The following is a 15,367-nucleotide window of genomic DNA, read 5'->3' as shown; positions in this document are numbered from 1 at the left end:
TCCAAGGAAAAAAAATGTATATTTCCAAAGGTAAGGGTGGGAAAAATATATATCCACTATTGTCCGCTGCGTCCACGAACACGTCTCACCTTTACTCCACTTCCCATTAGCAGGGTTCAGAATTTTCCGCGGATCCGCGGATTTCCGCTGTTTTTGAACCCCAAAGGCATTCCGACTTTTTCACTTTTTCTCTTGCGTAGCAAACAAATTCAAATTCAAAACAGGTCTGGCTTCGAGCGCTCGTCACCAATGTTCCCTGTAATTTTCCACGGGTCTGAGCGTTCACACAAAGTCGGTGAGCAACACTTGAAACAACAGTGAGCAACCATAATACCAAGTGTGGCAAGATAATTAATTATCAAACATGTCCAAAACTTGACTTCAAGTTACATTTTGCTGAGTTTCCGGCAATGCAAAATGATTTTTCTCTTTTGAACGAATTGACTCATGTACTATTGCAAAGGTTGCTCCGCCCTGGTTTATTCCTGGACGCTGGCTATTTCAGCTGAAAATGAAAATCTCCATTCTGATCCCTGCATTAGCCCCCGTTGTTTTCGCCCCTTCTTTTCAATTCGCCCGTGGAAAACATATCAGAATACGTTTTTAAAATAAATACATTACAAAAATATACAGTTGCAAATACATATTATACATGGTTACACATATTTACAAAGAAAGACGGTACACCGAGAGAGTTTTAAAAGCTTTCATCACTTTCAAACCGTGCCTGTGAAGGGTAGCAAAACGCTACTAGGAACACGCTCGCAACACAGTAAACGGGTCAGTTAAAAAAATATACGGCACTTGTAGAAATCATGGTAAACCGTCCTTATCTTCCTCCTTGTAACTGACGTTATCAAAGTCGTCTTCCCCAGTATGGGAAAGAGATTTTGTCATATAGACGTCGTCCCACGCTCCCTTATTCGAAAACACGCTAGCAGCACACTCGCAAAGTAAAGTTTACGTGCAGCAGCTCTGTTTCTTTCTTTATCGGACTGCTAGATTGCTTTGAGCTTGAAAGCTGCGTCATGTGCCTTTCTTATTGCAATTTACATGGTGGGGATATGCCTACGCTAATTTAAATTGTGCACAAGCTAAGAAGTTGCAGTCTTCCTCGGTTCATATATTCCACCGGTCTAAATCTTACCTTTTGCACTCGAGCGCCGATGGCGGCTGTTAGAAAAATTACATAAATTGGCTGCATGACTGAATAAGCCGCAGGGTTGAACGTTTGGGAAAAAAGTAGCGGCTTCTAGTCCGGAATTTACGGTAAGTTAAATAACACATTTTAGTTTTGTTTTGGTCAGGACAATCATTTCACACTTATGGATAATTTGTCAGCAAATATCATATTTTCTTGATTATAAATCTTATCTTTCTTCATACTTTGGTTGGGGGTGAAACTTATACTCTGGTAAGACTTATCTTTGAAAGTTTTAACACATTATGACGCTTCGCTACTTATGAACATTCAAGTTCCGAAAAATGATAGATACCATCATTTTTTTCGGGGTGTCGAAAAATATCCGGGCATTGCTGTAAGTTAGTATTGTGAACCTTTTCCCGAGTATAAGAGAGTGCTGTAGTGCTTTTTTCTGCCACTACCACCGTGTGGTGGCGCTGTGAGAGCTCACCCAGTATCTACCCCGAAGAAGAAATCCACTGCCTCTTCCTAGTTCGTGTGTAAACATTCTATACTGTATCTCCAGCGCGCTATGAAATTTGACATTTTTATTGTTTAATATCCCGTGCTTCCATTCAATACGGTTGGTGTAAAGTGTAAAGGAGAGGCGAGCCATTTCATTTGAAATGAACATGGAATAGGAAAGCTTGATGCGGTTGAGAGAATGGTTGGATTGCTTTTTTTGGCCACTTTCTACCACAGAGGAGGAAGGCGCCTTACTCTCGAAGCTCATCTTCTAAACGTAAGTTAAACTTCACTATAAATCTTTATAGAGCATATCATTTTATGATTTTTTTTTTTAGTCCAAACGAATACATGTTACCAATACAAGCCTTAAACATACATATATAAACCTTAAACATACAAAATATAGCACTAGAGCAACTTACGAACAAATTCACCTTACGAACGATTGTCCGTAACTTATCACGTTTGTAAGTAGAGCATATACGTATTTCTCTGTTTTATTTTAATTTTAAATTGCCTCATAAGATGACATGTATGTTTTTGGTGTTGGATTTTACATAAAAGTGGCTCAGGAGGTAGAGCGCTCGTTTTGGGATCAAGAGATCGCAGTTCGAATCCCGGCTCCTCCGTGTTACATGTTGACGTGTCCTTGGGTAAGACACTGAACCCCTAATGCTCCCAATAAGCAAGTTAGCGCCTTACATGGCTGCAAGGCCGCTATTGGGAAATGTGAAGCACACTGTAAAGCGCTTTGGGAAGTCTTGACTTGAAAAGCGCTATATAAATGCAGATCATTTCATTTCATAAAAGGAAATAAATCAATTTCCTCAAATTATGACTTACACTCAGAGTGCAATTTATACATGTTTTTCCTTTTTAATGATGCTTAATTATTGGCTTGAGCGACTTAAACACCAGGGAGACTTGTAGTTTGGAAAATACAGTAATCCTATATCCTATTTTGAATAGTTTGAATTGTCTTTGTCATTTATATCAACGTGGTGAAACATTGTTTGCAACGAGATTATATATTAGATTCAATTATATATTCTTACAGTTTTACGCGCTTGTTTCGGGTGGAAGAAACCTGAGCCTGTATGTCCTTTTTTAGGGGACTTTTAGCGCCTACCAGAGGGCAACAGGTCAGAGAGGTGGTGGCCGGGGTGAGAATAGTCCCTTTTAATGTTGACGGCAAGCCTGCAATGCAGCCAATGATCTTTTGGGCTATGTTGATTATTTTATGTGAGTTTTTCCTGTCCGCTGCCGTGCTCCCAGGATACCGCGACGCGGCACCGTATGCCAGAAAAGCATTGAATACCTCAAAGAAAGAAGAACGCATTAAAATAATTAAGAAGTTTTTATCTTTATTTGCAAATTGAAACTGCAGATATTTTAGTTCAGTCCTTATTTAATGAGCTCCAATTTAATTTTGTCTTTATTAGTTGATAATGCACACAGGTTCTAGTCATTGTTTATTATGTCATGATTATCGATGTGATGCACCTGTGCCTGCTCCTTTCGTACTCTGATTGGCTCCCTGTTCCTATTCAAACCCACTCCTTTCTGTCACCTGTTGTCAGTCCGTCAGGGAACCTCAGTTTACACTAGGCAAGCCTTTTTCGACCCTGACTCCCACCTGTTTTTTGCTCCCGTCTGTTCCCCGGCTTTGACCCGTCTTTGATCCTGAGCACGTCTACTCTCCTCTCCTATGAAATGAAATGATGATCTGCATTTCTATAGCGCTTTTCAATTCAATGACTTCCCAAAGCGCTTTACAGTGTGCTTCACATTTCCCAATAGCGGCCTTGTATTGCAGCCATGTAAGACGCTAACCTGCTTATTGGGGGTATTAGGGGTTCAGTGTCTTACCCAAGGACACTTCGACATGTAACACGGACGAGCCGGGATTCAAACTGGGATCCCTTGATCCCAAGACGAGCGCTCTACCTCCTGAGCTACTGCCGCCTCCTGGCTTATGACTCGTTTCTGACCCTGACCACATTTTTGCTCCTCTGTCCCGGCTACTGACCCGTTTTTCCGTTCCGCCATCGCTCGCCACAAAAGTCCCATTATCAGAGCGACCTGCTTCCCGCGCCCAGCGATCACTGGATCGTGGGAGCAACCCTTTCCTGTCCTCCAATGAAACTGAGAGAAACATAACGCAAATGGGTCCTGTCTCCGTTCTGGTCCTGACATATTAACGTTTTCTTTTTTTTTATTGGGCTGTACTTTGGTCTAGTATTCGGCTGGTAAAAAATATGTGTTGACAGAAATATTTTTTAACAAAATAAGATGATGTACAACAAACACTAAAGAAAAACACTTAACACACACGTACACACTTGGATGTGGGAGTCAGAACTCGGTTCCGGTGTCAGCGCGCCGGCAAAATGAATCATTCATGAGCACTCCCTGTCAGGCTGGTGTGACGGACGCGGCTGCCGGACGCCAAACTTCGCCCCCTAAATGTTGACATTTCATCCTATCACTCCGCAATCCTCATGAGACTCTGAGCACAACATTGGGAACCGGGCCGTTCTCCACAAACGATCCCCACGCAAACAGGTCTGGTGACGAGTGCTCGAAGCCAATGTTCCTTGTAATTTTCCACGGGTCTGAGCGTTCACACAAAGTCGGTGAGCAACGCTTGAAACAACAGTGAGCAACCATAATCCCAAGTGTGGCAAGATAATTAATGATCAAACATGTCCAAAACTTGACTTCAAGTTACATTTTGCTGAGTTTCCGGCGATGCAAAATTATTTTTCTCTTTTGAACAAATCGACTCATGTACTATTGGAAAGCTTGTACGGCCTACAAACGTCGTTTGTTCTTGCAATTCTTTTGTAGCCTAGATGGTAAGGCGCCCGCTTTGAGACTGGGAGGTCGGTGGTTCGCGCCCCGGCCGAGTCATTCCTAAGACTTAAAAAGTGGTCGGCGGCGCCCTCTGTTGGCTGCGGCTGCATCGGCTCGCTACAACGGGTCAGGTGCAAGCGACATTTCGTTCTGTGTACATTGTTACACAGAATGACAATACAAGGAAATTATTATTATTATTATTATAAGATATCCATTTCTTTTTTCCTGATATATTTTGTCGCACAATATTAACATTTTTGGGGGCTTATTTAGTCGGTTGTAAGATACAGAACTGTACTTAATCACATTTTTTAGGGGAAGTACAATGTTGGCAACAAGATTCACTTGATATACAGTAATTGGAAATTATTTGAATGCAACACAAACTTTTTATTCTTTTTTTCGTGTTTTTTTTTCTACTTTTTTTTTTTAATTGCTTTAAAAAAAAATCTCATCGTGTTTATTTTTTCCGAACTGTTACTTTTTTCTTTTTGTTCTCTATTTACTTTTTTCCTACATTTAAATCCTCTACTCTTGTGTTGACTCACTCTTCCCCGACCAGCCTCTAATACATTTACATCTAATTTGCTGGACTTTTTTTGCTCCATTCCATTCTGTTCTATTCCTCCACCCTTTGGATTTTCCTATCCATGCTGCATGCTCTCATCCACTCTTGTTTTTTTCCACTTACCGTATTTTCCGCACTATAAGGCGCAGCAGGTTATAGGGCGCACCCCGAAAAAATAGTTTTTGGTCCTATTTTTGACATACATAAGACGCACCGGATTATAAGGCGCTACAATGGGAACGTGGACAAAACAGTCAGATAGTTCAGTCCAACTTATTACCCCCTTAACATTCCCAAAGCTTGCAAAGACGCAAATACGTGTCGATAACACGTGCGGATGCGGTGTCCGTACGATGTCACTCAAATGCATCGTTCCATCATTCGGAAGTCTTGGGATTCAAGAAATGCCAAACATTCCTTAGTTTCTATTTTCTTTTTCGCTCGCAACTTTACTGTGCATATGACAATAAACACTTGGAATTGAGTTTAATTTAAAAATAGACACTCCATTCCATCCATTATCTGCACCGCCTATCACAGAAACATCGAGTTCAGTCTGAAACAAGATACAGGGAAAATATGTAGCCGGAGTAGCTCACCGAAGTCGTTGTGTTCAATAATAATGTGCAATCAATGAGTGTAGTAAATCTAGGAGGGTAAAATATTTACAAATACAGTACAGAATAGTAAAATACTGTTTTCTCTATGCCGTCAACCCAACTTGCTATTCACATTCATCTTTTTCGGCCAATTGCTGGCTTTGTTTTGCCCCTTTAGCCTATGCCAGCCTGTAAATGATAAAAAGGATCCGCCCCCTTTACCTCCGATTAACTTTAGCCAATAGTGATCGATTCAACTGATGATTGACACATCTTTTTCGGCCAATCGCAGGCTTTGTTTTGCGCCTTTAGCCTATGCGAGCCTGTAAATGATAAAAAGGATCCGCTCCTTTACCTCCGAATAACTTTCGCCAATAGTGATCGATTCAAATGATGATTGACACATTGGTTAGCCAATGAACGCCGGTAAATAAATCCCAGCATACACCGCGGACTACTTGGCGTTCGGGGGAAAATCGAGTCGGCGGCTGCAAGTTAGTTGCAAGACTTTGCGACTTAATATTGATCCATACATAAGGTGCACTGTATTATAAGGCGCATGGTCAGCTTTTGAAAAAAAATTAGACTTTTAGGTGCGCCTTATAGTGCGGAAAATACGGTACTCATAAAAAGAGCCGTATTTGTCTCATGCGATATAGGTTCCTGACCTCTGCTGTAGTCCATTCCTCATGAAACACAGAAACAAGTTCTTGGCAGACACAATTGGACACAAAGCAAAGGACTGTACGCTCCAACCTATTAATGACATTTGGCTATCTTGGAAAGAGCTCTTCTGGGACAGTTCGATCTCGGCCATTCGAGCTTTCCTAGTCACGTATCTTTTAGTGTGCCAACGCTGGCAGTCACGCTCGGGATTAGCGGCGCCAAACTGAGGAACCTCGGGGTGTTTGAGAGTGAGAACATAGGAACACGGGAGCTTGGCACGGGCCTCCCTTTCACACACCGTCTGGGCTACCGTGTGCCTGGATGAACCAAGGACGACGGAAACAAGAAGATCTCGAGGCTAGGGCCAGACGGAGGCACTGTTATCCCATGTTACATACACGTCAGGAACGCAGTATACATGATTGGTTCTACATAGGGGTGGAAAAGTAGTAGGCGTCTCCATCTGTTCAAACTCATACTTGGCATTTCTGGATAGACGGTAGGCGTAATTCATGTGTGTCCTGCAAGGAACCTAATGAAACAGTTGCGGAGGATTTCACAGGCGCCGTCGTGCTAATTGGGCTTGTGTTTCTTTTTTTTTTTCTCTTTCTGAGAAACGGGATTACATCCCCAGGCAGAATTTGATTGTGTAATATTGAGGTAACAGCGGAAAACCATACTGCCCCTCATATGTCCACAGCCTAAAGACAAGTCAAGAAAAGTTGAAGGCTGACAGTCTGTGCCAATTTAAGACCGAACTGACGTTTATTAAAAGAGAAGTACTGAATGGATATTTAAAGTCAGTCCATGAAGAGCCTTCAGTTGGTAGCGAGGTTTTTAACGAAGACAAGAAAGTTTGATCACATTACCCTGATTTTAGCTAACCTGCATTGGCTTAAGATGTGATTTCAAGGTTCTGTTGGTAGTATACAAAATCATGCATGGCCTCATATCTTTAAGATTTAATTTCCCCCTATGTTCCGATCCGGTGCCTTTGCTTTGAAAATGCTGGTCTACTCGTGATCCCAAGAGCCAAGAAGAAATACGCAGGTTCGAGAGCATTCTCCATTCGGGCCCCGATTGGATCTGCAACTTCAGTTGAAATGTTTAAATCTAAGCTTGAAACACACTTCTATTCTATAGCATATGAATAACCTATATGTTATCTTGAGAATATCTGTGTATCTGTATATTATTTGCCCTCATGTAGGTTTTAGATCAGGGGATAGTCTGTGGTTTGCAATAATATGTGGTCTGTGCAGCCCTTTGAGACTCTTTGTGATTAAGGGGTATACTCATAAACATGACTTGACTCGACCCATATGAAAGACGGTCACCGTTATGACAGTACCAAAACTACAATGTTTTATCAGCTACTCGCAAAGAGGAAAGCATTGTAGGAGGTAGTTCAGCAAATTGCATAATGGCATTTTAACAATGCCATGGTGCAAGCCAATAGCAGACAAGTATTATGATATGATGTTGGTCAATAGCAGATAGGCAGGCTGTATCCGAGGGGTCTAGTATAGGACCATGCAAAAGGTCAAACATGTTAAAATAAGGAAATTGGCTCAGGATTTTTAACCATTAAAAAAAAAAAAGTATTGTAGATAGATAGATAGATAGATACTTTATTCATCCCCGTAGGGAAATTCACACTTCCGGCAGTCTACCCCGTTGTTTATTAACAGATTAACATGATGCCCTAGGGGTGCTTGTAGCGGAGTGGATGACGTCACACGCCAGTCCAAAAGTTCGACATCCCTGCGGCAGATGGAAATCTTTTTTTTTGTGTCCAGGGATACACCACCTCGTGTTAGCGAGTCCGTCTCCTCCGATTCCCGTAGGCTTTCGTGTCTCTGTATAGCGAGGCTGAAGCCGGATTGCTCCGGGTAGCTCCGGGTGGCTACACGTTAGCGTCTGGAATGCTAAACGTGAGCCACGTTTCCGCAAAACACAGCAACTGCGCTCCCTGTGCGCTTCGATGTTTTCCACCAGCACTCGTTGATCTCATTTGGTAGTGAGTTCGCATTTACCATGACTGCGGATGGTACCGAAGACTTATAACGCCGCTAGCCACTTAGCTAGCTCCGGTTCTTCCTCCACGATAGGCCCCTTCATCACGCCGGCACGAGAATTCTTCAGGGCAAGGAGTTGATTCCTTGAATTAACGCATTTTTGTGCGCTAAAACCCATGTCCATAGGATAGAAGTAATCCATAGTGTAGTTGTCAAAACGGGAAGAAAAACACCGAAGATAGAAGCAGACAATAAAACAAAAAATCACAAAAAGTGAGAGATAACAGGGGAGCTGCTGGAAAGGCAGCCGAAGACTGGCACCTCGATTACCAGAGTGACTGGAATCATCCACAAACAAACAGCATTTAAACCTAGCAGTCAAGTTTTTTTCCCCGATTGGACATATTGACCTTTTGCTGTCTTAATTACAGCTCGTTAACGCTTTGTGTGACATCCTTATCGTAATTGTTTGCATTTGTAGGCCAGGATAAAAATGTCCGCCTTGTCTTTGGGGCTCGACAAGCTGCGGGTAGAATGGAATGATGACCTTTGTCGCCCCTCCACGGACCAATTAGTGAAGGGGGGGGTCTGAGAGACTTGCAGGCAACCCAAACAACACAGACGGTTATTGTTGGCGTCCTGCCTCATTTCAACTTAAACATACGAAAACCGGGACCAGTGTGAGAAGATTTAGACCCATTAACGTGTGATAAGAATGCCTCTGGTTCATAATGATAACCAATTATCTGGTCCTGGTAAGTATCTTCCCTTGCTGGTGTCTCTGTGAAAAGCCCTAGCCTGAAATCCCGGTTTGTGAAAACTGAAACTGCCTCCAAATTCCAACTATTGATTTCTTTTGCAGAGGGAATGTTATTGAAAGACAGTAGCCATGGTTACCACTCACCATAGGTTCTATGCTGGTATCTGCTCCTCTGCTTTCTCTCTGGAGCGCTGTCCTTGTTGTTGTTCCGGCATGGGGACTCCTCTGTCAGCTCCTCTGAAATCGGCAATGAGGCAACCGACGCTACCCCCGAACCCACCAAGCGATTCCCAGAGTTTTCGCACGCGTCCGTCTCCTTTCCCGGAGGTCTCTGGTAGGTGGGACTCGAGGGGTCCGATAGGCTGCGGCTGCCGAGAGAGCCGAGAACAGAGCTGGGACTGGAGTGCAGGGACAGCGAGGGGGTTTCTGGTTCTCGGATCAAGGTGCAGGGTGCCCCGTAGGGTTCCTGAACGAAGCCCACAAACGTCACACCCTGCTCAGCCGCGTCCTGGATCTGCTGTTGAAAGAAGACGCCCGAATTAGTGGTGTCAGTTAAATGTGTAATCAGCATGAACCCGTTTTTAGTGAGTAATTATTACTATTCATCAAAAGCAGAAGTGGCTAATGTGGCTATTATCGCTCATGCAACGACTGGTCACACATTTTTCCCACAATGCTCTTTAAAGAAATATGATACAAAAAATAAGCATAGCTTTACTTACTTACCTTGTTGTTGTTGGTAGTTATAGAAAACAGTAATGGTAAGATATGATATTATTTGAAGATTTAATACTTTAAATCTTCAAATAATATCATATCTGAACATTTTGAAGTGACTTCTACTTAAAGCTGGTGTCTGTTACCGTATTTTCTGAACTATAGGGCGCACCGGGTTATAGGGCGCACCCCTAAAAATAGTTTTTGGTCCTATATCTTCCATACATAAGGCGCACCGGATTATAAGGCGCTACAATGGGAACGTCGACAAAACAGATAGTTCAGTTCAGTCCAACTTATTATCCGAAAGCTTGCAAAGAAGCAAATACGTGTCGTAGACACAAGCGGATGCGGTGTCCGTACGATGTCACTGAAATGCATCGTTCCAAATATCATTCGGAAGGTTAAAGTCTTGGGATTCAAGAAATGCCAACCATTCCATAGTTTATATTTTCTTTTTTGCTCGCAACTTTACAGTGCATATGACAATAAACTCTTGGAATTGAGTTTAATTTAAAAAAAGACCTATCACAGAAACATCGATATCACTCTGAAACAAGATACTGGGAAAATATATAGCCGGAGTAGCTCACCGAAGTCGTTGTATTCAATAATAATGTGCAACCATGGTCCTCTTATATCCGTGAGTGTAGTAAATCCAGGAGAGTAAAATATTTACAAATACAGTACAGAATAGTAAAATACTGTTTACTCTATGCCGTAGTTCTACCCAACATGTTTTTCACATTCATCTTTTTCGGCCAATTGCAGGCTTTGTTTTGTCCCTTTAGCCTATGCAAGCCTGTAATTGATAAAAAAGGATCCGCCCCCTTTACCTCCGAATAACTTTAGCCAATAGTGATCGATTCAACTGATGATTGACACATCTTTTTCGGCCAATCGCAGGGTTTGTTTTGCCCCTTTAGCCTATGCGAGCCTGTAAATTATAAAAAGGATCCGCCCCCTTTACCTCCGAATAACTTTAGCCAATAGTGATCGATTCAAATGATGACTGACACATTGGTTAGCCAATGAAACGCCGGTATATAAATCCCAGCATACACCGCGGACTACTTCGCCTTCGGGGGAAAATCTAGTCGGCGGCTGCTTGCCTTAGTTGCAAGACTTTGCGACTTAATATTGATACATATATAAGGCGCTCTGTATTATAAGGCGCATGGTCAGCTTTTGAAGAAAATTAAGACTTTTAGGTGCGCCTTATAGTGCAGAAAATACGGAACTTTAAAAATGTTCTCCTTACTAATACCGTATTCTAGCTAAAATCATCATTGCAGCCTATGTCAAGTTAACTGTATCGTTAGAATATGATATAATGAAATTGTGAATGTGTTTAAATGCTGTTAAAAGTGTCAATCAAATTGTTCAAACCAAAACTGTCTGCCGCGTACTCGCTCAAATTAATTCTTCTTTTTTCATCTTTTTGGGGGTTTGGGTTGGTATTTGGACTGTATTTGAAACAGTCCTTTTCTTAATTAGTGTCATGAGACAGACAACCATTCACCTGCTCATCCACACCCAGGGACAATTTGGACTGGCCAATTAACCTGACAAGCTTGTGTTTGGAATGTGTGAGGAAACCGGGGTGCAGGCACGGGGAGAATATGCAAACTCCACACAGGGAGGTAGCTGGACCTCTGCATCGTGAGGCTGTGCGCTAACCACCCATCCGCCGTGCCGCCCAGTTTGGCATTGTTAACACATACTTAATAGCAGTGTCTGAAATAACGACTACCCGGACGCCAAGGACGTGCATCTTTGAAGTCGGCCGTACAATTTAGAAAACGTCTCCACTCGGGTGGCCGACAAGTTTTTCAAGAAAAAAAAACCCAAAAGATTTTTTTTTAAATCAACCGTTTGCTTTATTCCAATTTCGAAAATCTTCGTTCGGTTTAGGAATTTCGGAATTTCGGTTTGTTTGGCAATTTGCATACTTTGCAGCCAATCAGAAGCCTGCATTGAATAACTCCATGCTTCCGGACTTTCCCGAGCGTTATAAGGTCGTCCATTTGCATATCACTTTCCAAAGTAGATGCACAGAGAACACAAGAAAAATGGATAAGTGGTGGTTAAGAATTAAGCCAAACCCTCAGCCCCAGAAGAAAGATTCAAAAGAAGCTAACAAAATGTATGACGCTACAAAACGTAAACATACATAAAGGCATTACGGAAAGAGGAGTTCACGTTGCTTGTAGCAGACGACGCAACGCAAACATTGCATTAATGAAGATGAGTAATTACAGGTACATAATGATGGCAGATGGAAAACAGTGATGTCATATCCATGCAATAAATGTTATAAGTAGATTTATAATAAACTTAATTTTAAAGTGTTGTTCTGTTATATATTCTTATTATCAATCCTTAATACTTTGCAACAATAGTTTTTTTGCGATGAGTCGTCTTATTGTGTTTCAAGTCGTGAAAAATGGGGCAGGCAATTTATGGCTGGGCAGGCAACTTTTCAGAGTTGTCTGTCCTGGTGTCCGGTAACGTTTTGTCTTGAGTTTTGAACACTGTTAATTGAGAAATTATTTAATTTTCAACTTTTTAAGGACACCACAAACGACAAACCCCTGTAATTGTGTATTATAATACATATAAATAAAGTAAAATAGAATTGATATTTTTTACAGAATCTATTTTGTAAAATATTTTTACAGGAAGACAAAATCCAGTCCCCTAACGCTCTCAAACACACGCCTTACCATCGCATGCCATGTCATGTCGATTGTGCTGCGGAGACAAATTGAGCCGTTTGCCGTCAAAGAATGATAATGGGCATCGTTCTCAGCATGAAAATATAACAAACACACAAACGCGCCCCGGCGCTCGCTTTCCCTCAAAAATACGACAGCCGTCCTCTCCCCCGTCCTCATCTCCGTGATGGAAGAGAATAAAAATCAAATTGCAGGTTATTCACTATGAAATTAAATTGGAAAACAGTCAAATGGTTTCCCGGGCCTATTGCTTCATGCGAGGCGACGACTGCCACGCCACACTGCTCCTTGCCATGCGTCCAAATGGAATCACGCAGATAAAAAGGTTGTTTTTCATTTAAGGCAGGGGTGTCGAACATGCGGCCCGGGGGCCAGATCAGGCCCGCTAAGGGATTGAATCCGGCCCGCGAGACAACGCTCAGAGAAGCGCAAGAGAAAAACGAGCTGCAGGTCTAAATACGTCCACTTGATGTTGCTAAAGCCAGGTGCCTCTCACAAAGACGGTGTACTTGTATTTCTTTCTTTATCTCTCTCTTTCTTTATCTCTCTATCTCTCTCTCTCTCTTTATCTCTCTCTCTCTTTATCTCTCTCTCTCTCTTTATCTCTCGCTATCTTTATCTCTCTCTTTATTTCTCTGTATCTTTATCTCTCTCTATCTTTATCTCTCTCTCTCTCTCTCTCTTTATGTATCTCTCTCTCTTTCACTCTCTGTCTCTTTCTCTTTCTTTGTTTCTCTTTGCCTCTTTCTCATCTGCGTCTTTTTACCTTCTTTTGGTCTCTCTTCCATTTTTCCTTTTCTCTCTTTTGCTCTCTCCTGCTTTCCCCTTCTCTCCTTCTCCCAATCTCTATTTCTCTCCTTCTCTTTTCTCTCCTTCCCTCTTTGTCTCTCTCTATATTATTCTTTCTCTCTCTTTCTTTCCCCCTCTCTCAATATTTGTCTTTATATCTTTTTTGTTTCTCAAATTCTCTCTCCCTCGCTCTTCTTTCTCTCTTCTCTCTCTCTCTCTCTCTCTCTCTCTTTCTCCCTTTGTCTTTTTTATTGTCCCACCCTCTCTCTTTTTCTCTCCTTTGCTTTGTCTTATTTCTTTCTCTATTTTTCTTTCCCTCTAGTACACTAGTCCGGCCCCCGAGAGAATGTTTGTTCTATCTTGTGGCCCCAGAGGTAAAATGAGTTTGACACCCCTGATTTAAGGCTAACGCGGGCTGCCTGGGAGATGGACGAGGTGATGGGAGGAAGGCTCGGGGGGTCTTGGGTGAGGGGTGTGGAGAATGAATGGCGCATTTGGATGAATTCATTTTCAGCAACACTATCGTCATTAGCATCGTGCGGTTCAAGGCCTCGTTTGACCGCGTAGAACACACACGTTAATTAGAATAATCTTATACGATGCACAACCACGGTATGACGTTGGCTTTCTAATGAGATCTGCTAGCAAAACATCTGAGAAATAATAATGCTCACTCTCGGATGATAGTGTCGGCAGGTTCAGCAGGAAATGCGTTCACCGAATGTGACCATGAGATTGTGGCGAGTGAGTTTGTTAATTAAGCTTTCTACCCAAGGTTATTTCTGTTGATTATATTTGTGTTGGACTACTTATGTGAATTTTTATTGGTATTTGTTTGTGTGGAAGCTAGAGCTCTGTGGACCGATGGCGGTGTCAGGGAAGGAAAAACAGGTGGTCAGGGAGAGAAACGGGTCGTAAGCCAGGACGGGAGAGCAGACGTGGTCGGTATCAAAACAGGTCGTAGCCGGAGAGAAACTGGAGCATAAACGGGTCAGGCGGGAGTCAGGATCGAAAGACGGCTTGCCTTGTATACACGGAGATTCGCAGACGGACTTACAACAGGGGATTGACAGGTGATAGGAATGAGTGGAGAAGTGTTGTAAAAGGATAGTGGGATGTGTGGACGCGTTCTAAGGGATGGGCAGGGGACCTGTATGATGCGGCAGGGGTAAACCAGTGAAAACTGTCGGGCCCTGCTGTTGAACAAAAGAGTCTGATGTGTCACCCTCACCCAAGTGACATGGCCGCTTTCTTGTGTCCCGTTTTATCTGGAGGGACGAAAGCATGACCGACTTGGGTGCCGAGGTGCCTAACTTGTTTGGCCGTTCGGGCATTTGGGTTGGCCATGGTCCAAAAATGTTTGTGTGTGTTTTTGCTATTTTTTCCCTTTTTATTTTTTCTGTTATTGTATGTGTTTGTCTTGCTGTCGGTCACCCCTCTTGAGGGATATGACCAAGGTAGATGGATAGATCATTTTTACTTGGGACAAAAAGTAGTATTAGCTCAGCAGTGTCTGAAATAACAACTGCCCTGACGCCTGTGGCGTGCATCTTTTACGTCGAGCGTACGACTTACAAAACGTCTCCGCCCGGATAGGCGGCAACTTTTTTAAGATAGAAAAAAAAACATCTTTTGTTTTTGTTTTTATATATTTTTTCAAATCAAACGTTGCTTTATTCCGATTTCGAAAATCTTCTTTCGGTTTGGACATTTTGGAATTTCGGTTCGTTAGACAATTTTCATACTCGGCAGCCAATCAGAAGCCTGCATCGTATAACTGCGTGCTTCCGGACTCTCCAGAGCGTTATAAGGTCGTGCATTTGCATATCATTTTCCAAAGTAGACAAACAGAGAAGACAAGAAAAATGGATAGGTGGTTAGGAATCGAGGCAAAACCTCAGCCCCAGAAGAATTATTCAAAAGAAGCTAACAAATTGATGACGCTACAAAACGTAAACGTACATTAAAAGCAACGTGGAAAGAGGAGTTCACGTGGCTTGTA

The 15,367-nt window shown here is 42.4% G+C and overlaps 1 protein-coding gene across 2 annotated transcripts in view; it reads right to left on the bottom strand.

The window, feature by feature from the left end:
* Positions 1-15,367, bottom strand: part of rftn1b (raftlin, lipid raft linker 1b) — a 196,198-nt gene that overhangs the window by 39,704 nt on the left and 141,127 nt on the right. Inside the window, exon 5 of one of the 2 annotated variants that reach the window (XM_088327529.1) lies at positions 9,266-9,638. In XM_088327529.1, the coding sequence (XP_088183655.1) occupies positions 9,266-9,638 (373 nt within the window). The remainder of the gene's footprint in view (positions 1-9,265; positions 9,639-15,367) is intronic. The other variant, XM_088327530.1, reaches the window with a different exon arrangement.

The sequence above is a fragment of the Urocampus carinirostris genome, chromosome 2 (assembly GCF_059441175.1).
Source record: "Urocampus carinirostris isolate Australia breed hairy pipefish chromosome 2, RoL_Ucar_1.0, whole genome shotgun sequence".
Lineage (NCBI taxonomy): Eukaryota > Metazoa > Chordata > Actinopteri > Syngnathiformes > Syngnathidae > Urocampus > Urocampus carinirostris.
This window is presented reverse-complemented; position numbering and strand designations above follow the sequence as displayed.